A 20,702-nucleotide genomic window follows, 5' to 3' on the forward strand; every position below is an offset into this window, starting at 1 on the left:
TTTTCCAACTTCTAATTTTTGCCAGACTAATAGGATGACTCACTGTTGTTTCGATTTGCACCTCCCTGAGCAGGTACCAGTAATATCTAGCATCTTCTCAGGTGCCTGTCAGTGTCTGGGATTTCCTTGTTGCCAACCCATGCCCTTTGTCCATTTTTCTATCAGAGATGTTTTTTTCTCTTGCTAATTTGCAGCTTTTCCTTTTACATTCTAGAGAGTCATTTCTCATTGATCTTCGGCATTGTAAATACCTTCACCCCTGTCATCTCATCTGATATTTGTCCTGTGTCCTCATTAATAGAAACCCTTATTTGGATGTTATCAAATGCATCCTTTTTCTGCCATTGTGCGGTTTGCCTCAGAAGTTGTTTCCTTGGTGGTTAATGGTGTTATTGTTGGCACTAACCATCCTCCGCAGGCCTCGAGGGTAAGGCTGGTTTGTACCAGAGCCAGAACCTTTTCCGACCTCCCTCCCTGAGGCTTCTCAGAGTCCCAAGCACCAAGAGACACTCTCCTGCCACGAGCCAGGAGCATTACATCACCTCATGAGATGCAGGGGCTGAAAAGCTTGGCTGAGAGAAAGACAGACAGACGGACAGCACATCACAGAGAGCAGCCCTTGAAACCGGGGGAGAGAGGAGGGAAAAGAGGCAGGAAGAGGAAGAGATGCTGAGAGAGGGTCTGAAACCACAGGGTATGTCACGGAAAGGAAAAGCTGAAGAGAACGGCCTCTGCACTTGTCTAAATGTTCTGGTGTGAAAAAAGACATCCATGGTGACTTCTTCTAGTGAAAAAAAAAAGAAGCAAAAATACACTTCTAAGAGAGTTTTGGTTGAATTGACTAACATACTAGGTTTGGCAGAATCATTAATTACTGTGACCCATTTATTCCACTGTTGGGTATCTACCCATAGAATTGCACATTTTGATGTTCATCGAAAGACAGGTGCTAGAATGTTCACAGAAGCATTATTCACAAAAGTCCCAAACTGGAAACCACTCGAATGTCCATCAAAGGAAAGGAGATCAATGTACCATGGCAGTCACACAATGGAAGACCACACAGTGACAAAAAGGACTAAACTACAACCAAATATAATAACATGGAAGAATCACAAAGACATTATATTGAATGAAAGAAGCCAGACACGATAAATTATTCCATTTATATAGAGCTCAAAACCAGGCAAGGCTACCATGCTAGAAATCAGGTTAGGGGCAACTTTGGGGCGGGAGAACTGGAAAAGGGTGCAAGGGGGTTTGAGGGGATGGGAATGCTGTTTCTTGATTTGTGTGTCACATGGATATGCTCAGTTTGTCACAATTCATCAACCTAAACAAATGATTTGTGCTCTTTTTGTACATCAGTTAAAACATATGTCAAGCGTGACACATTTAGGTAAAAGAAAAAAAAACCACATACTCAAAAGAAAAGTCTGTGTTTCTATGAGCATGTATTTATGTTTGGCCTAAACAGATGCCCAGCCAACAGAGCAGAAGAAACCCGCCAATATATGATATGGGTCACCCCTGACCAGGAGGGACAGTGGGATGAGGAAGGGGCTCCCAGAGGGTTACTCCATCTCTAATGTTTTCACAATTAGATATGTGCCTACAGTCTTAAACACTGTGTAAGGATTAAATGACAACATTTTAAAAGCACTTAGAACATTGTGTGGTTCCAGTAATTGCTACATAAAGATTTGTTACGATAAAAGTAATAAAGTGAAAACGTTCTTTGGGGTGTAAATGGTATTATTAAAACTAAACTAGGCATAAAAGAAACATAAGAATATACAGACTCTGTCTTGTAACTTTCCATTCAAACCTTCATTATATACATGAATACATCCTTACAGAAATAGATTTGTCTTTTGAGTGTCTTTACAGAAATGTGTCATACTAGGCATACTTTTGTAAAAACAGCTTTTATTGAAGCACGACAGTGACAGAACAGAGAATCACGGGTCTCGAGACAGAAAGATAGAGGAGATAGAGAGCCTGCTGGGCGCCTGGGGGTGGGGGCCTGGCAGCACCGGAAACCTCAGCCTGAAGGGATCCCCATGTGGGGGGAGGGGGACCTTTGGTCTCTCCCCAGCCTCTTCCTTCCCCCTGGCCTGGGGCTGGGTGGAGGGGCAGTTCCTCTTTCCTTCCCAAGCGCAGAGGAGGCCCCAGCTCCCAAGGGGCTAAGAAGCTGGAACACTGGTAAGGGGGAAGGAGCTGAGCCAGATCCTTACAAGACCCTGCTCCCCCTCCCAGGAACCATGAACAGGAAAGACAGCAAGAGGTGAGAGGACCTTCCCCAAGGAGACAGGCAGTGCTGATGCCCCGGGCCTCCGCTGCTTGGGGGGGTTGATGAATACTAATGAAGTGGGCAGGGTGGTGGGCTCCGCGAGGAGCAGACGCAGGACCAGGGGCACCAGGTGGAAACGCTTCAGAGTCCAGGGCCAGCTAGGGCTGGGGGCTGTTTGTATGAGCGTCTCAGTCTTGTCCTCGCTGTCTCTGGAGTTTGAGCTGCTCTGTATCCCCTTCTCCCCTGCCCCCCTCTCATCCTAGCTCCCTAGGCTGGGTGTCTATCCTCCCTGGGGTCTTCCTGATTCCCCATCACAGTGGCTTCACTGCCCCCTGGACTGGAAACTCCAGGCTCCTGCAGGGCCCTGCCCCAGGGGAGGGGAGTGTGACGCAGGGCAAGGCGGCTCCCATGCCTCTGAAACCACCCCTATCTGCTCCAGACACTGTGGAGGGCAGACAGTCTGCAGGTAAGGGCCTGATTGCTGGCTATGCCAGCAGGTTCTGGAATGGGCTATCACCTGGGCAAGCCTGCCCTTCTGTCCTACAGGGGCGGTGGTACTGGGTCCTTAGCATGGGCAGCTCCTCCAGCCTCCTCCAGCATGGCTCTGATGGGCAGAGGGGTCCCTTCCCCATAATGTCCAGCAGTTTAGTAGTGGAGACCTGGCCGCCTCATTTTCTGGCTCTGTGGCCCTTAGGTAAGTTATTTAATTGCTCTGTGCCTCAGTGTCTGTCAACAGAATAACCATTGTCCCTCCTTGGAGGGGCACATAAGTCCTCAGTGAGACAGTTTAGACCAGTGGTTCTCAAGGTGGAGCATGCATCACAAACACAGGTTGCTGGGCTGTCCTCCAAAGGTGTTCGTGCTGTAGGGCAGGGGTGGGGCCTGAGAATATCATTTATATCAAGCTCCCAAGTGATGCTGTTGGTATTGCTTGTGGACCATGCTTTGAGAACAATGATCTAGGTATGTGCTCAACTCTTTGTCTAGTACATATTCAGGACTCAATGAATGAGAGCTGTCACGCAACAACACTCGATACTGATTGAGGCCTTAGGATGTGACAGGGACATGGCAGTGCCCTTGTTATCAGGGTCTCCGGATTTCCGGTTTCACCCCCATGCCCGAGGCCTGGCTTCTAGTTTGGTCCATCACTTTCTCTCTCTGTATCTCAAGTTCAACTTTCCCACCTCTGGTCACTTAATAGCCTGAGCAAACTTAAGTCCTCTATTTAGCACTTTTGAAGAGCAAGGCATTGAATGTTCATAATAAATTCCTAGGGAAGGTCCAAGAATGACTCTTAGTTTTCACATGAGGAAACTGAGGCCCAGAGAAATTGACTAACACAAAGTCACAGTCAGCATAAATTTCTCCAACCCAGTTTTGTCTGCCTCTCATGGAAGCCACGACCATTCTGCTTGGATTCCACCCCCTCCTTCCACCATGGCTCTCTCTCCATTACCCTCTTTCCCCAACTGGAACGTGAGCCTCCCTCGAGCCGCCATAGAGTGAGGGTTATTTTTAAACTTTCCTTGAAGCTGCCTCAGCCTCAGGGGCCCTGCCCAGCTCTGAAGAGCCCTGGTGTCTGCACCCGTGTCTTCTCTCCAGGCTCCAAATCTAGGGACGAAGGCTGCAGCTAAGACTCAGGCCTGCTATAGGGCTGGCTTAAAAGGATCTGTCACCTTCGTGGGGGTCAAGATGGGGAAGGAAGGGGAGATGGAATGTCAGGGGTCTGCAGATCTCACAAGGACTGGGGGAAGGAGAGGCATGTGTTGGAAAGCCAAGGGGAATTCTGGGGAGTCTCCCTGAAGGCAGAGCCTCCCATGATTCTCCCTGGAGAGGATAGGAATGGTTCTGGGGTGGGGGGGTCTTCACCCATGATTTCCTGGAGGGTCAGGAGTAACCCCAGAGATCTGCCAACAGGAAGTCTCTCCACTGATGTCTTGGGACCATTTAGGGGGAATGCCTGGAGGAAGTTTTTATGATTTCTTAGAAGGTCCTTAGAAGTCCTGGGGTCTTCTTCCATGATTTCCTTAGTGGGTAGGAGGAGGGCAGGGATCCAGGGTAGTCCTGAGGGTCTTTTCCCGATACCCTGAAGGGGGTAGAGTAACCTTTGAGTTTACCTGTAGGAGAAGGCTCCCGTGATCAGCAATACTTCAGGGGTTTTCTCCCATGAGTCCATGGTAGGTCAGCGGTAACCCTGGAGCTTTGCCTAAAGAAAGCTTCTCTCATGATATGCCTTGGGGCTTTGAGGTCAAGAAGCATTCTGGGGGTCTGCCCAAAGAAAGGGGCTCCCATGATTCCTTCGGGGGTGTGTCTACAGGAAGTCCCACCAGGAATGCCTGGGAAAGACAGGGGGGCGGGGCCGGCCCCGACAGGCCCGCCGCTACAAGACGTGCCCCAGTCCCCGGGAAATCAGCAAGGTCACGGCTTCCATGGCTCTGGGCATGCTGAATGAGGGTGGCTGTAGTGAAGATGAGCTGCTGGAGAAATGTATTCAGTCCTTCGGTGAGTGTCTCCATCCCTGGCCAGCCTCCCCAGTCCTAAGGTTAAGCCAATCACCCCCTGTCTCTAGGCCTCAGTGTGGGTGGGTATCAAATGGGAGCAGGAGTGCATGGAATGAATCTCAATCACCATATTAGAGAGACACCTGCATTTTTTCTTTTTCCTGAGATACAGAGATGGGGAGGAGGTCTGATTCTATTTCCATCTTCAACATGATTTGCCAGGAGCTGTGCTGGTCCATGCACAGTACAGACAGGGAAACTGAGGCAGAAGGGGCTAAGTTGGTTGTCTAAGTTCATGCAGGGAGTTACAGGTGGAGCTGGGGTTTGAACCAGCCAGTTCAACAGGCTCTGGAGACCCTGCAGTACCTTGCCCGGGGACCATTCTGACAGTTTCCTCCTCCTGCCCCCAGACTCAGCTGGCAGCCTGCGCCAAGGGGACCACATTCTCAACATGGTACTGGCCATGCACAGCTGGGTGCTGCCTTCGGCCCACCTTGCTGCCCGTCTGCTGACCTTATATCCTCCCAGGGCCATGAGCAGCGGGTAGAGGGTGGGGGGTGGAGACGTGAGTCTGGGAGATGGAGACAGGGTGAGCAGGCAAGTCCGGGATGCTGGATGTCAGAGCCTTGACCAGAACTCAAGTACCAGGAGGCCACAGGGAGCACACAGGAGTCGAGGCGGCTGCAGATCTGTCACCTGATCAGGTAGGGCTGGGCCAAGACCTCCACTCCCATGACCCAAGACCTCCACCCTGCTGTCCCCCAAAAACACCTCCCAGAGATTCCCCAGCCCAGTTCCTCACAGACCCACCCAGTTCTGCTCCCCCAAATCCCACTTCTGAGATACCCCTGCTTTGGTTCCTAAGACCTTCCCAGTTCTGCTCCTTAAAACCCTCACCTCTTAGAGACCTGACCAGATTCTATAGGTCATCTCCCAGCTGGTGCCCAGAGACCTCCAGCTCTGATCCCCCAAATTCCTATCTCCCACAAACCTCAGCCTAGTTCCTAAGACCCACCCTGTTCCCCCAAAATCCCATGCCCCAAAGGCCCCCAGATTGTTCCTGAGATCCTTCCAACGATCCCACTTCCTATTCCACTGATCCCTTCCAGTTTATCTCTCATTGATCCCCCAGCCTGTGTGAAGAGGCCTCCAATCCTATTACCAGAGATTGCCCCAGCCTGGTGCCTCTCAGCACTCTACCCTTCCAGAGACTCCAACCCAGCACCTAAAGATTCCTCAGCCCAAGAGACAGGTTTAGAGGCATTCCCCACCCCCACCCTCAGCCTCATCCCACTAGTTCTAAACTACCTTCAGGTACTGGCTGAACCAACACCCTGAGACGGTGCACCAGGAGCCCCAGTTAGAAGAGGTTATAGGTCGCTTCTGGGCCACCGTAGAGCAGGAGGGCAACTCCACCCAGAGGAGCCTGGGAGACTCCTCCAATCTGTGAGTCAGCCCCTTCCTCTTCTCTCCCCACCCCTACTCTGCCATCTCCCTTCACACCCCCACACCCTCCACCCTGTGCTCCTCCAATACCCTGACCCTCTTTGCCCCCAGCCTGAGCCCGGGTGGCCCTGGCCCCCCACCCCCCACGAACAGCCCAGGCCTGGGCAAAAAGCGCAAAGTGTCCTTGCTTTTTGATCACCTGGAAACTGGGGAACTGGCTCAGCACCTCACTTACCTGGAGTTCCGGTCCTTCCAGGCTGTCACGGTGAGGAACCCCTTCCCCAACTGGGGAGGGCTTTAGGTGGGGTGGAGCCTGCAAGGACCCCTGCATAGGAGTTGGGCAGAGATCTCAAACTCTCAAACTTGGGTGCTAAAGATCTAGGAAAATGAATTAAGCTAACTGAGCACAGAGGGTTCAAATCCATCAGCCTCTTTTACCTGTGTAATTTTGAACTAGTTTCTCAACCTCTCTGGGACTCAGTTTTCTCATTTGTAAAATAGAGGTCATAATATTTCATTGGATAGTTGGGAAAATTTAATTCATATGTCCATCTAAAAATGCTTGTCGCAGTGTCTGGCACATAGTTAAGTGCTCAAAATATATTAATTATTCATTTATTCAAGAAGCATTTAAATTCACTTTTCCTCAGTTCTGTTATCTGTGAAAAGGTAGATTTAACAGCTCCTGCCTGATAGGATTAGTGGCTGGTCCAGAGTAAACGCTATCGAGAGATCCATTTGAAATTGCTGTATTTTGTCATATTTTACCTGCCCAAACGGTCATTTCATACGCTTCAACTTATATATGTTGAAGCTATTGCCATCATCATTTAAAGAGGATCTGGCTCCTTAATGTGAAAATTTTGATCACACACACACACACACACACACTCTCTCTGCAGTTGTTGTGGGTATGGGGAAGTTGACTCCTTGAGCAGAACAAACAGAAATTGCTTTCATGTCCTCTTCACCACCCTTCTCTTTGCTGACTGTATACTACTAGTCAGTTACAGTTAAGAGCAATAGATTAGGTTCCCAACCTGACTCACAGCCTGTGTTGCCCTGGGCAAATTACTTATTCTCTGGGCTTCAATGGCCTCATTTCTGAAATGGGAATAATATAGTATTCACGTCGAAGAGCTGATGTGAAGATTAAATTAGTTAATATGACAAAGGGCCCAAAATAGTGCCTGGCCTTATTTAAACATTTCTCCTCAGATGAGAGGGCCATGGTGACGTCAGGATCATGTTTCAGCCAGGCTAGGACCTCTAGAGGTCCCTACTGCAAGGGGGAGTGAGCGTGTGAGCAACAGGGCCTGGACGCCCCGGCCCACCCTGACGCCCACCTCACTCTCAGCCCCAGGACCTGCGGGGCTACGTTTTGCAGGGCTCCGTGCGGGGCTGCCCGGCCCTGGAGGGCTCCGTCGGTCTCAGCAACAGCGTATCCCGCTGGGTGCAGGTCATGGTGCTGAGCCGCCCCGGGCCGGCGCAGCGAGCTCAAGTACTGGAGAAGTTCATCCACGTGGCACAGGTGGGGCCCGCGCCGCGGGGCTGAGAACGCTCGCGAGCAAGGGTCTGACGCTCCGCTTTCCCGCTCCCTTGAGCTCAGCCGCAGCTGCGCAGCCCGGGTGGTGGCGTCATCCCAGCTCTGGTCCCGCCCCGTGACGCCACGCCCCACCCTGGCCCCGCCTCCGAGGCTTCAACCCGGTTGCTTTCACCCCGACTGTGATGGCTGCAGCGCCTTTTCCTTGGCTTTGCTATCACCGCGTCCAACCCGTCCTGGCTTCGCCCCTTGGCCCTAAACGAGGCTGTTGACTGCCCCCCTGATCCCGTCTTCTAAGCCCTGTGCCCGAATATTCTGAACGCGTTTTTCTTGCCCCCCACCTTTGCGTCAGCCTCCACCTCAGCCCCTAGGCTCCAGCCGCCCCTTGCACAGAGACTGCATCCTTCCCCCTCATGTCAGGTCTCTCCCTGGCCTGCCCCGTGTGTCACCTCCCTTCCCCCTCCCTAACACGTACCGTACCTTCTGGAGAAAAGGGAAGCCCTCCTTCTCCGACCCGAAGTAGCCGCGCCCCTTTGCGTACTTCCTCGCAGACCACGCCCTTCCTCCGGCGCCTTCCATCGCCGGGCTTCCCCTGCCTTGCCCCTCAAACCTGGGACTTCTGGCCTCTGCCTGGGGTCTCTTCGGGCTAGGCGTCTTCCACTCCTCGTTGGCCCCACCCTTTCCCCATAGAGACCTCTCACCTTCAACTTGAAAAAGGGGAGGCCGACCCCACACCTATCTTTCGTGTTTGTGTGACCCCACCATGTCACCCTAGTCCCATTCACTTCTGCCTGGCTCCTAACCCCTGCCCACAGCCCAGGCCGCCTCCTTTCCCCACACCTGTCTCTCAGAACAGTCTGATCCCAGTGCCTGACACCCTGACAATTTTCTTAATCCCCAGCTCATGTCTAGTCCCTGAACCTGTCCAACTCCCCACACTTGCCTGATTACCCTCACCTGACTTTTTTCTGACGGCACATCAGTCTGTTACCTGCCTGACCCCCTGTAATACCCACTTACTTGTTCGTGCCTCACTCCTGCCTGACACATCTCACGTGATACCCGAACTGGTCCACACCCACACCTCAAGTGGGATGCTGTCATCTGAATCCCTGACTTGCTGGTCCCCGTGTGTTCCCACTATCCCTGTATCACCCTCCCTCCCTTAGATGCTGTACCAGCTGCAGAACTTCAACACGCTGATGGCAGTCACGGGGGGCCTGTGTCATAGCGCCATCTCCAGACTCAAGGACTCTCACGCCCACCTGAGCCCTGAGAGCACCAAGGTGAACCTCCTCTACCCTGCTCAGCTTTCCAGCCGTCAGTTGTCCTGAACCCCTGCACTTTTCCCCAAGCCCCTTCATCCCACGCAGGGGCCCTGGAGCCACCTAGAGACCTTGCTCCTCCAAATCCGACAGATCCCCAGACTCTGTTCTCCCGTCACTCTTCCTCCCTCCTCATCCATCTGTCCATTGTGCAGACCCTTCTCTATTCTCCATGTGTCGTCCTGAGTGGGACTGGAGGGGGACAGATGAGAGATGCTAGCAGAGAACTTGCGGTCGAGGTGGGGAGTGAAATGACATCCCTAAGGATGCCAGATTTGGGCCACCTATGGGAGGAGCAGGAGTTGAGGATGTCCTGGGAAATGTCTGGGGAGAGTGAGTCATTCATAAGGCTGGTGTGTGGCTGCGGTCAGGATGTGGCAGGAAATTAGGTTGGAGGTGCCCCGGGGAGGTCCTATTGAGCCTGAAAAGTTGTCTGGGCTTTATCCAGAGGGTAATGGGAAACTAGGGAAGGTTTGGTAATGATGACAGCACCCATGATCAGATTTGGGTTTTGGAAAAATCACTCTAGCCTGGGGAATGGAGGATAGTGGGGCCTTTCTGAGATGGAGTCCCAAGAGAAAGAGCAGTTTGCGGAGATGTTGAGGCCATTGTGGGGCATGGAGGGACTCAGGGAAGTGTCTAAAATGCCACTGGGCCCCAGGCATCCGGAGCCCATACAGGAGGCTGCTAGGATACTCCCCTCCAGGGGGCTAAGGGAATGGAACTGGCCTCTGCAAAAACATGCCACCCCTCCACATAATCTGCCCTCCCACTTAGGCCCTGCTGGAGCTGTCTGAGCTCCTGGCCACCCACAACAACTACGCCTGTTACCGCCGCACCTGGGCAGGCTGCACGGGCTTCCGGCTGCCTGTACTGGGTGTGCACCTCAAGGACCTGGTGTCCCTGCACGAGGCACAGCCTGACAGGTTGCCTGATGGCCGCCTGCACCTGTCCAAGCTCAACAGCCTCTACCTGCGGCTGCAGGAGCTGGCAGCCCTCCAGAGGCAGCACCCGCCCTGCAGCGCCAACGAGGACCTGCTGCATCTGCTCACGGTGAGCTGCCCAGCCCTGCCCAACCCTGGCTGGCCTCCCAGAGGCTGAGCCTGGAGGGCACTGAGAGTTAGGGTCCTGGGAGGATGAAGGGCTGCATGTCAGGATGGAATAATGCTGGGAAGCCTGGGCTTGGAAACCAGAGCTTCTAGCATGTTGTTTTTTTCCTACCTGTGTGTCCTTGGGCAAGTCACATAACCCCTCAGCTTCAGTTTCCTTATGTTTGAAACAGGAATAATAATAGGATGCAATTGAGAGAGTGACTGAGAAGACTCAATCAGTAAAATCATTCATATGAAAGACTTAGATTCTGAACAGAGTGAGCGCTATATAACTGATGCTCCCCCCACACCCTGCCATTCCCCCAGCAACTCAAGTATCTGTTGATCTGACCTCCAGGATTGCTTTGAGCTTTCACACTCCTCAACTCCAAGGTTCTGAGCTCATGTCACTAGGCCAAAATTCTGAGCTTTTACACACCCAGAAGTCTAAGCAAGAAGCTAATCACCATTATTGACCACTTGCTGTGTGCCAGGCCCCATGTTCCATCCACAACCTGTGAGGCAGAGGCCCTTATCAAGACCAGTCTACAGATTGGGAAACAGGTCCACAAGGGGGGGTCACATGCTTAGCGTCCCACAGCAGTATAACGGGATTTGAACCCAAGCAGGCCAGCTTCAGAACCTGTGTGTTGACATGTTTGTCACCACACCATGTCATAAGACTGGGAGTATGGGATTCTGGTCATATTTTATTTTGTTAAGGAGCTATAAATTGAGAGTCACTGGGATTCTGAAGGCCACGTAGTCTAAGACTGACTGTTAGTCCCTAAGACAGAACCAGCTACGTAATTTGCAGGGCCCAGTGCAAAATTTAATGTCAGGATCCTTGTTCAAAATTCTTGGAATTTCAAGACAGCAGCGCAGTAAATGAAGTGGGGTCCTTCTAAGTGTGGGGCCTACCTGTGAAGTTGGCCTGGCCCTAACGTGATTGGTGCCTAAGGCCCTATGCTTTGCTGATGCCAGAGCCCAAATATTTATTGATCACCTGCTGTGAACCAGATGCTACTTGAGGCATTAGGTGCACAGCAGCGAGCCCATCAAACAACAACAAAAAAATTGCTGTTCTTTTGGTGTTGACTTCCTAGTGGAGGAGAGACAGCCAGTAAAACAAAATAAATAAGTCAGTCATACAGTCTTTTAGATGGTAAAGGCTATAGAGAAAATTAAGGCAGAAACAGGCAAGGAAAGCAACAGGGGTTTGCAATTTTAAATAGAATCAAAAAAGTCTGAGACTGACGAGGGCAAAAAAAGCCTTGCTGGACGAGGGCACCACAGTGTGGAGAGTGAAGGGGGGCTCAGTGGAAGAGAGGACCTAGGGGGCCCCAGGGAAGAGGGCCTTGGGAAGAGGATGAGGGTGGGGATCCTGGCAGGGCACAGGTTGTAGGTAGGATGCAGACAAGGAGGGTCTGTAACACCCTGCCCACCTCCAGCTTTCCCTGGATCTCTTCTACACGGAGGACGAGATCTATGAACTCTCTTACGCCCGGGAGCCCCGCTGTCCCAAGAGTATGGTGAGACGTGACCCCTGACCTCTGACCTCCAGCCCAAGCCCATGCACTGACTAACTGTGCCCCTCTGTCCTTGCCCCAGCCACCCTCCCCCTTCAAAGCGCCCCTGGTGGTGGAGTGGGCCCCTGGCGTGACACCCAAACCAGACAGGGTCACCTTGGGTCGACATGTGGAGCAGCTGGTAGAGGTAGGAGGGGAAGAAGATACCTGTACAGCCCTGCCCCTGGGGTGGAGATCTAAGACTGCAGCGGTCATGACTTGGCTTTATTCTCCCTTCCCATGTTCCTCTGAAGTCCGTATTCAAGAACTATGACCCTGAAGGCCGAGGAACCATCTCTCAGGAGGACTTTGAGCGACTCTCTGGCAACTTCCCCTTTGCCTGCCACGGGCTTCACCCACCCCCTCGCCAGGGGTAAGTGATCCCAACTCCTGAGTCCCCCCAAGGCAACGATACCAGGGTTTCCAGGACTCCTTGGTCAGGGAGAAGGGCCAGTCATGCTGAGGTGTGATCTCTGTCCCCAGGAGTGGCTCTTTCAGCCGAGAGGAGCTGACAGGGTACCTGCTCCGGGCCAGCGCCATCTGTTCCAAGCTGGGCCTGGCCTTCCTGCATACCTTCCATGAGGTCACCTTCCGCAAGCCCACCTTCTGCGACAGCTGCAGCGGCTTTGTGAGCACTCTGCCCCCGTTATCCTTCAGGCCCGTCTTCCCTAGCGTCCTAACTCCTCACATCCTGGACTTGGAAAGCCAGACTTGCCCTTGAGCGCTCGCAGTCCCCCAGCACCAGAGAGTACCCACATTCCATATGAACCCTCAACACTGGATATACCCGGCCTCCAGAGGCTAGGTAATGCCCAAATCACAGATAATCTCCATCCTGGAAAACTGCCAGACCACGGACAAAATCTAAAGCCCTGGATGGTTACAACCCTGGGTTGTAGAATCAATCTCCAAGTCTCTGGACTCCAGATAATTCAAACCCTGAATAATTTCCATATTCAAAGTATCTTCCCTCTAGATAATGGACAGATCTCTCAATCTCCAAACTGAGACTAATTCATAAACTTTGGATTACTTCCCAAACTCACTCTTTCATTCACTAAGTATTTACTGAGCACCTCCTGTGTGCCAGGCACAGTTCTAGACTGGAGGTGGGGAGTGGGGGAACACACACAATCCCTGCCCATAGAAGTTATATTATTAACTCCAAATTTTTACCTAATCCTAATATCCTACATGACTCCCCAAACTCCTCCAAAGTCCTTTCATCTTGAGATTCCATTAAGCCCCTAGCCTTGAGAACCTAGATGGTTCCACACTCCCCCCCCCCATCCTATCCACTTCTCTCCCCTAGCTGAGGTAACCTGTTCTGCTTTCTTGTCCCAGCTCTGGGGTGTCACCAAGCAAGGCTACCGCTGTCGGGGTGAGTGGGGCATCAATGGTGGGGAAGGAATCCAGGACCTGCAGGCTGGAAGAATTGGGGCACAGACTGGGCCTCTGGCCACTGACTGCTGCCCTTCCCCCAGACTGTGGGCTGTGTTGCCACAAACACTGCAGAGACCGTGTGAAGGTGGAGTGTAAGAAGCGGCCAGAGGTCAAAGGCGATGTGAGCCCCCCAGAAGCCTCTGTGTCACCCACACAAGTTCCCCATGCCAGCGGTGGTAAGACCCGAGGTGTGGCAGTCCTGGGAAGGGAGCCTGCTGGGTGGGATTAGTTCCCAGGTCATGAGGCCCTTCCCATCATACCCACATCCCTCCCACCCATCACCCAACAAACAGGCTCTGAGGACAATCTCTCCTACACACTATCCCTGGAGCTTGAGATGGGGTGCCACCTTCGCCATGCTTGGACCCAGACGGAGCCCCCACACCCTTCCTGGGAACCAGAGATGGTGAGGAGGAACTGCCCTCTACCCCCGGCTGGATACAGGAGAGACCAGGGCATTTCTCTGTGGGAACCCAAGCAGATCTGGGGAAGCGTAGGAAAGGAAAAATGTGCAAGAGGCCTCAGTTGCTTGGGCAGGAGGGTATAGATACTGGTTAATTTTTTATGTTGGTGGAAAACTGGAATTTTCAATATGTTTGTGGGGAAAGAAAAGGGGTAGTCGCAGTAGAACAGGAAAAGGATTTTAGGGAGAAAAAAGAAAGATAACAAGAAGATGACAAGAATAAGGCCAAATGTATCAGGAGCTCTACTGTCACTGGAGTAAAGTCTACCATTCAAAAGTAGAGACTCAGATTGAATTAAAAACAGAAATCCACAGGGAACATCCATTCATTCACTTAACTGAGTGAGCTTCTGCCCCTGGTGGCAAGATGCCTCCTAGATATCGCGCGCTCCCCTCATCAACCAATGTCTTCCTCCTTCCAGGTCCCTCTGCCAACGACCGCCTCGCCACCCACCCAGTCCTCTAAGCCCAACTCCTAGACGTCACCTTTATGTCCTTTCTCTCCCCTCCCCAGAGTCAGTTCCAAGTCCTGTTATTCCACCTCGAGCAGAAAACCCCCAAAGGCATCGCCTCCTTCCCATGTACACTGCCTTCGTGGACAGTCCCCTTTTGCATCAGAGTACATACTGATTGTACTGCCCCTCCGTGTACTAGGGCCTGTGTGCAACATGTCGAATACGTTTACGTTTAGATGTAGGCATCATCTCACCAACTCCTTCAATCTCCATTTTACAGATGGGGAAACTGAGGCCCAGTGAGGTTAAGCTGCTCTCCCAAGGTGGCAGAGCTCCTACTGTTAAGGCAGGACTGTAACCCAGGTTTTCTGTCCGCCTGTAAAACAGAAGCCCCTGACCATTAGGCCACACTGACAGCAAGGGCCAGCAAGGGGAGAGGGGAGACTGGGCAGAGTTCTGGAGAGGGAGGATGTTAGAGAAGGGCTGGAACAGGGAGCCCGAGTCAGGCCACATCCCTCCCCTGTGCAGAGCCCCTCTGTGGCTCCTTCTCAGGGGGAAAGCTGGAGGCCTCACTGCAGCCCACCCAACGCAATCCCCACACCCCACCACCACCTCTCCAACCCCACCTCCCACCACTCACCCCCTGACTCATCCTGCTTCAGCTACACTGGCCTTGATGGTCCCTGAACATGCCAAAAATACTCCTACCTCAAGGTCTTTGTACTGGCTAGTCCCTCTACCTGGAGCACTCTTTCCCAAAGGCTCAAATGACTCCCCCCTCTTTGGGACTTAACTCCAGGGTCACTTTCTCAGTGAGGCCTCCCCTGACCATACCCAAAGTTGCAATCCCCCCGAGTGGCAATTCTGCCTTCCTGCTGGATTTTTCTCCAAAGTCGTTCTCCCATCTGACAGACAATACTTTCTACCTATTTATATTGGTGAATGTCTGCCCCTCCTCACCAGAAATGTCAGCTCCAGGAGACCAGGGGTTTATATTATCTTTATCTTTCCCTTCTGTACACCCAGTGCTTAGAACAGGGCTGGCACGTGCTGAGTACCTGAGAAAAGTCTCTCGAGTGCCTCAGGCCTCCTTCCCTATGCCCATGTGAAGGGAAAGATGTACTGCTGAAGAGCAAAGGACTCTGAATGTCAGGGCAGTGGGGCCTGTTGAGACCCAAGGGACAGAGACCCCTTACTCCTCCTCAAACCCACGCACCCGGCCCCCACCGAGATAGGTCCTATATCTGTCATAAATTAATTTTATTTTCCAGAGAACATGGTCCTTGGTGTCGAGTGGTGGGTCGGTGGGAGGACATCTGAGGTCTCAGGAATGGGCTGTGGGGCCCACATGTCAAGAGAAACCCTCAAACAGACTCCTCAGAAATGGTCACTGGCATCAACACCTCAGACAATCCCCCCACCCGCTACCACCAGTCTCCCTTTACTTCTTCTTTTTCTTGCGGCCCCAACACTGGCGGCCCACCTTCTGTCCACCTCCGTCCTCTCTTCTACTCTGCCACCTGGGCATGGGCGCCTCCAGCTCACTTGGGCGGCCCCCCCGGTCTGGCATGTTGCCCATAAGCACCTGAGAGTCGATTAGACATGAGTTTCAGTAGAAGAAAAATATCCTGGACAAGGGAGCCAAATGAACAGCGTGAAGTTGAAAAAGGAAGGCAGATGTTGACTATTTGAGTACAATAGTGGCAGGAAGCAGGGGCCTGGACTGGTAGAAAATACAGGACTGAAACTTTCCAACTGGCCTCAGCAAGAAGGAAATAAGGGGAGGGTGATGGCAGAGGCCCCATCCCTGCTAGTATTAACAAGGACACCTCAACTTTTGTCTATTTCATATTTGGGCTTTGTATAACAATTCCAACAAACCAGTGTTCTATTTGTTCTTTTTAATGTGCACCACCTATAATATTACTTACTTACTATATTTCTTTAAATCAAATGTTTTTTCTGAACTTAAATTTTGCTTCACCTTTGCTGTACTAGATTTTATTCCCTAAGACTCATCCACATAAATGTAAGACTATTTAAATAGAAGTAGGGGGCTAAATATGTAATCATTTAAACAGAGGGTATTTCTGCTTTAAAAATAGTTAAAAATGAGCGGGGAGCCTAGTAAACATAATGTTCCTCATGTAATTGTAGATTAATGATACCAAAAAAAAAAAAAAAGTTAAAAACCAGTACAATGGATAGGTTGAGGTGGGGGGAGGGGGAGGATTTTAAGCCAAAGCTGAATATGTAGACAGGGGCTCAGTAAATAGTTGGACTCTGTTTTTCAGGCACTGGGGAGCCATCAAAGGGTTTTGAGCTAAGGAGAGACATGGTCAGATTTTTGTGTTAGCGAGGTCCTGACTGCCATGTAGTAAATTAGAAGTGGTGGGTCCAGAAGCCAGGAACCCAGGCAGGAGTGGACAAGCCTGGGTCACAGCAAAGGCTGAAAGGCCAATTTGAAGGCCAAGGATGCTGGGACTCTTCTCCACTGCCAGGTACCCACCTTGTTGATGGCACAGCAGGTCCCCTGACGAGCAGCCTTGCTGGTGGCTGGGACAAGATGAGACAGGTCAGCTCGGGCAGCCAGGACGTGTGCAATGGAGACATCTGATGCTGGAGTCAGAACCTCTTGAATTGGGGTCAGCACTGCCTTTATGACCTCTCCTTGGGCCTGAGGAAGGGGCATGCAGAAGGTGGCCAAGAGCCCCCCACCCACCCAGGTGGGATCTGTCATCTTGGAAGCATCTCTTCCTCACTCGGGGCCTCACGTCTCACATCTCTAAATAACGGGGTATAGCTCTGAAGGCACTCCCAGCTCAGAACTGGGAATTTCTAGAATGCCCTCAGGTCCTTGAGATTCTACAGCCCCAAACCTTGCAAGGTTCTAAAATGCCCTAGGCCTTAGAACCTGCAAGAGGGTACTCTTCCTGGCTTGTTTCTTCCTGCAGTAGCAGCTCCACAGCTGGGCCTCACTGCTCCTGCTAAGGTCCTCTGCCCTCACCTCTGCCCTGTCACTCCAATAGAAAGCAGATATTGTGAGGTCCAAGCGCTTGAGGAGCAGGCGGCGGCGGCAGCAATACTGATCTCCCAGCCTTTGGGACAGAAACTCCAGTGCCTCCTGGAGAAAAAGGTCTCAGTCACGCGAGGGGTCCCCCTCCTATCTCTGGGTGAGGACACTGTTCACAGACAGCCATACACAGTCTTACCCATCTAGGTGCATCCAGCGGGTGGCTGAGGAGGGCCTGCAGGGACCCTGGGGGCAGGGAAGGCAGCAGCTCTGAGATCTGATGAGAGAAGGAGGAGTTTGAGGCTGACTAGGCAGAAACCAGATGAACTCTCCATGGATTCCAGCTCCCCATGGCCCTGAGGACCCAGGCCACGGAATCAAGAAGAGAGGTCACAGCTCTAGAAAGGTCTAAAAAATCGAGGTCACAGCCCATTCCTGCAGCTGGGGCACTTCAGCCAGAACAGCTTTTGGAGAGAGGACATTCCTGCTAAAAGGAAGGTGGGGTGGCCTAGGTGTGGGGCGCTCCTGCTTTCTACCTTGGCATGCAACTCCCACAGCAGCTGGCTGGCAAGGGTCCCCTGCGTGGGTCTGGGCAGCCCCAGAGCTTGGAGGGTAAGGACAAGTTCCTGGACCACTCCAGCTCCCTTCTCTGCTCCTTCCCAACCGGGCAGCACAGGTCTGGGATTCCGCCGGGCATGCAGGCGGAGGAGGCGGGCAGCCTGGAGCTCGGAGCAGAGAAAGCCTAGAAGGGAAAGGAAACGGTGCAATTAAGGAGGGCTGCTACCCCACCCACCGGGGTCAAAAAGCTCCTCCGGTTTTAAAACCTCCCGCCTTCTAGATCCGCCTGGCTCCACCTTAGGAATAAGTTCCACCCACTTCGAGACCCAGTCTCCCCCTCAGACTTCGAACCCCGCCCACTTCGGAACCACCTACGTGACCTAAGCCTAACCCAATCCACTGGAGCTTCAAGGCCCGCCCATCAAAACGTCAACCCCGCCCATTCCAGAACCTTAAACCCGCCCCAATGTTCCGACCCCACCCACCTCGGACTCTCTAGCTTGCCTCAAAATTCTGACCACGCCCCCCAAGAACCCTGGCTCCACCTCAATGTGCTGAGCCCGCCCCTCTAGAGGCTGTAGCCTCGCCCACTTCCGCCTGCAGGGCGCGCCCCGGGCTCACGCAGCAGGCGTAGGCACGCGCCAGGCTTCCGCAGAGCTGCCGCGCAGTCTCTGCCGCAGAGCCCTTGGTCTGGGCAGTGCAACTCCCGTAGCAGGCCCGCCAACTGGCGCAGAAATTCCTCCTCCCCGGGGCCTGTGGGAGGCGTGAGACGTCAGGGCGCGGCGGCGGCGGCGGCGGCAGCTCCACCCCTTCGGGCCTCCAGTTCCACACGTACCGTCGCCGGCGCTCAGCGTCCCAGCGCCCTCCTCCCGCTTCCAGGCTCCCAGAGTCGCCAGCTCCGCCGCCAGCCGCGCGCACAGCGCCCTGAAGTCGGGGCACGGGGTGCCCAGAGGCGCCGCCCCCAGGAAACCCTCATACCTGCGGGCGGGCCGAGGTAGTGGGGGAGGTCAAGTAAGAATTTCTGAGGGCAAACCTGCCCCTTTCTGCACCCTACCCCCAGCCACACCCCTCTCCCTTACCCCAGGGCGAGCAGATCCTGGGCCACCGCGGCCCGCTCCCCGGCCTCCGCCCCCTCCATGAAATCGTCGACTCCCGGTCAGGTGCGCGCCCCCTGCCGGCTGACGGGAGGCCCCGCCCCAAGAGCGGCGTGCGCACCCAGCCCTCCTGGAGCACCACTGACCAATTAGCCTCTTCTTGCCGGGCCCTCGGCGTAACGGTTGGTGCAGAAGGAAGCAGAACCCGCCGCCAGGTCCGCCGGCGCCGAGACACAGGAAAACCGGCCTTCCAGGGCTCCAGAAACGCCGCTGGCTCTGTAAATCCAGGGCGTGCGTTCAGCATTCCCGCTGTCGCGAAGGGCCAGCGGGTGTCGCTGCTAGTGCGACACAGAAGCGATTTCGGTTTTCTTTTCCTCAACTTCCCTCAGATGCCCTCTGTTCTTAAAGCACTCTAGATAGTGTTGTTCTCTCAACTCCGTTCCATACGCAGAAACTTCTTTCCTACTTAGGGATGGAATTATGTCAGGGACCCAGGGACGCACACACAACACAGGCCCCCCTCCCTCTTCAATCACAAGGCGCCCATTGGTCCTCTCCCTTCTGCCTCCCTTAGCTCTTGGACAGAGGGAGCAGGTGCAATATACCATGGTGATTATGAGATTGCACCGTAGGAGTTAGGCTACAAGGGTTAGGGTTTGACTCCACCATTCACCACCTACCTCTGTGTCCCTGACAGTTACTTCCTCGTTGTAAGTGGGAATAATAATACTACTTACCTCTTAAAGTTGTGAGGACTAGAGTCCTGTATGTAAGGGCTTAGTAGACATACAGGGATTGCTCAATTAAGAATAACAATATATATTGACCATTCCTTGTGTGCTACTGGGTTCAGTATCTTTATCTGCATTTGACAGAGGAGAAAAGTTAGGTTCATAGAGGGTAAGTCACAGAATGAATGTGTGGTGGTGCCAGGACTCAAAGTCAGATCTGATTCCAAAGTCTCTGCTTTAACCACTTAATCTATTATTACCGTTATTGTTACTGCTTTTGTTGCTGTTGTTGAAATTATCGTTCCAGAATTGATCTCTTGCCGACTCTATCCTAATCTCTAGTAGTTCCTAGATAATTCTCCTGGGAGCTGGGATAGTCTGGGAGTAGAGCCTAGAACAAGGGCCAAAACTTGTTGCTCAGGGGCTGACCCTGCCCTTAATCTGGTTCCTCCACAGCCCTGCCTACCCCAAAGCTAGGTACTCAGAGGGCCATTTGTTGACCTTAATGAAACATTAAAAATTGCTCAGACCAAAACCTTGGAATCATAATCTTGATTTTTCTTTACAGAGAACTCTGTATCTAAATCTGTGAACTCTACCTTCAAAATAGATGCAGTATCATGCCCACTTCTCCCCACCTCCGCTGCTCTCTTCCTGATCCTGTGCACCACTGTCCCCACTGCATCATCACAGTGGCCTTCTCCCTGGCTCACTGCCACCCTCCATCCCCACCCTAGTGTCAGGCAACCAGGGGCAACCTGTGAACACTTGAGTCAGGCACATTCCTCCTGTGCTTGGAGCCTTCCTGTAGCTCCATCTCACTGAGGTGAACACAAAATTCCATGCACTGGCTTGCAAGGCCTCAGGGATCTGCTCAGTCCCTGCTCTGGCCTCATCTCCTAAATTCCCTCCTCCTTGCTTCCTCTCATCCAGACACTCAAGCTCTCTTGATGTCCCTCCAGCTTACCAGGCACTCTCCTCCCTCAGGGCCTTGCACTGACATGGGCCTTTTCCTGAAATGCTCTTCGCAAAGACATCCACAGGTCTCCCTCACCTCCTTCATTCAATTCAAGGGCTTTATTCAAATGCCAGCTCCTCTGTGAGGTCTCCCTGACCACCCTAGCTAAAATTGACTGTAACCCCCCATCTCCACTTTTTTGCCCCTCTTTAAAACA

The 20,702-nt window shown here is 52.7% G+C and overlaps 2 protein-coding genes and 1 long non-coding RNA gene across 8 annotated transcripts; 1 reads left to right on the forward strand and 2 right to left on the reverse strand.

Moving 5' to 3' along the window:
* The first annotated feature begins 1,456 nt into the window (after positions 1 to 1,456).
* RASGRP4 (RAS guanyl releasing protein 4) lies at positions 1,457 to 15,227 on the forward strand. Of its 4 annotated transcripts, none has more exons than XM_057493024.1 (17): positions 1,457 to 2,287; positions 4,614 to 4,798; positions 5,208 to 5,313; positions 5,439 to 5,501; positions 6,112 to 6,243; positions 6,355 to 6,508; positions 7,601 to 7,774; positions 8,956 to 9,072; positions 9,889 to 10,164; positions 11,654 to 11,734; positions 11,814 to 11,918; positions 12,025 to 12,143; positions 12,254 to 12,398; positions 13,115 to 13,151; positions 13,255 to 13,401; positions 13,507 to 13,619; positions 14,191 to 15,227. In XM_057493024.1, exons 1-17 carry the CDS (start codon positions 2,064 to 2,066, stop codon positions 14,365 to 14,367), a joined length of 2,355 nt encoding a protein of 784 aa, XP_057349007.1. In that variant the 5' UTR covers positions 1,457 to 2,063; the 3' UTR covers positions 14,368 to 15,227. The 4 variants fall into 4 exon arrangements, with proteins under 4 accessions (XP_057349007.1, XP_036732220.2, XP_057349008.1 ...); XM_036876325.2 differs by having other exon boundaries at positions 1,463 to 2,287; positions 14,099 to 14,327; XM_057493025.1 differs by having other exon boundaries at positions 1,465 to 2,287; positions 13,255 to 13,389.
* LOC130681015 (uncharacterized) lies at positions 4,808 to 8,946 on the reverse strand. Its single transcript, XR_008994053.1, has 3 exons — positions 8,267 to 8,946; positions 6,479 to 6,568; positions 4,808 to 5,478 (listed from the first exon to the last, which is right to left on the reverse strand). It is a non-coding gene; the product is annotated as an uncharacterized LOC130681015 (long non-coding RNA).
* Positions 15,228 to 15,374: 147 nt separating the features above from the next.
* On the reverse strand, positions 15,375 to 18,917 carry FAM98C (family with sequence similarity 98 member C). 3 transcript variants are annotated; one of them, XM_036876415.2, is made up of 8 exons: positions 18,782 to 18,917; positions 18,538 to 18,680; positions 18,324 to 18,455; positions 17,681 to 17,886; positions 17,344 to 17,421; positions 17,139 to 17,255; positions 16,641 to 16,687; positions 15,375 to 15,716 (listed from the first exon to the last, which is right to left on the reverse strand). In XM_036876415.2, exons 1-8 carry the CDS (start codon positions 18,838 to 18,840, stop codon positions 15,536 to 15,538), a joined length of 963 nt encoding a protein of 320 aa, XP_036732310.1. In that variant the 5' UTR covers positions 18,841 to 18,917; the 3' UTR covers positions 15,375 to 15,535. The 3 variants fall into 3 exon arrangements, with proteins under 3 accessions (XP_036732310.1, XP_036732299.1, XP_036732318.1); XM_036876404.2 differs by having other exon boundaries at positions 16,641 to 16,808; XM_036876423.2 differs by lacking the exon at positions 17,139 to 17,255 and having other exon boundaries at positions 16,641 to 16,808.
* Positions 18,918 to 20,702: the final 1,785 nt, after the last annotated feature.

This window comes from Manis pentadactyla, chromosome 15 (genome assembly GCF_030020395.1).
Source record: "Manis pentadactyla isolate mManPen7 chromosome 15, mManPen7.hap1, whole genome shotgun sequence".
Classification (NCBI taxonomy): Eukaryota; Metazoa; Chordata; class Mammalia; order Pholidota; family Manidae; genus Manis; species Manis pentadactyla.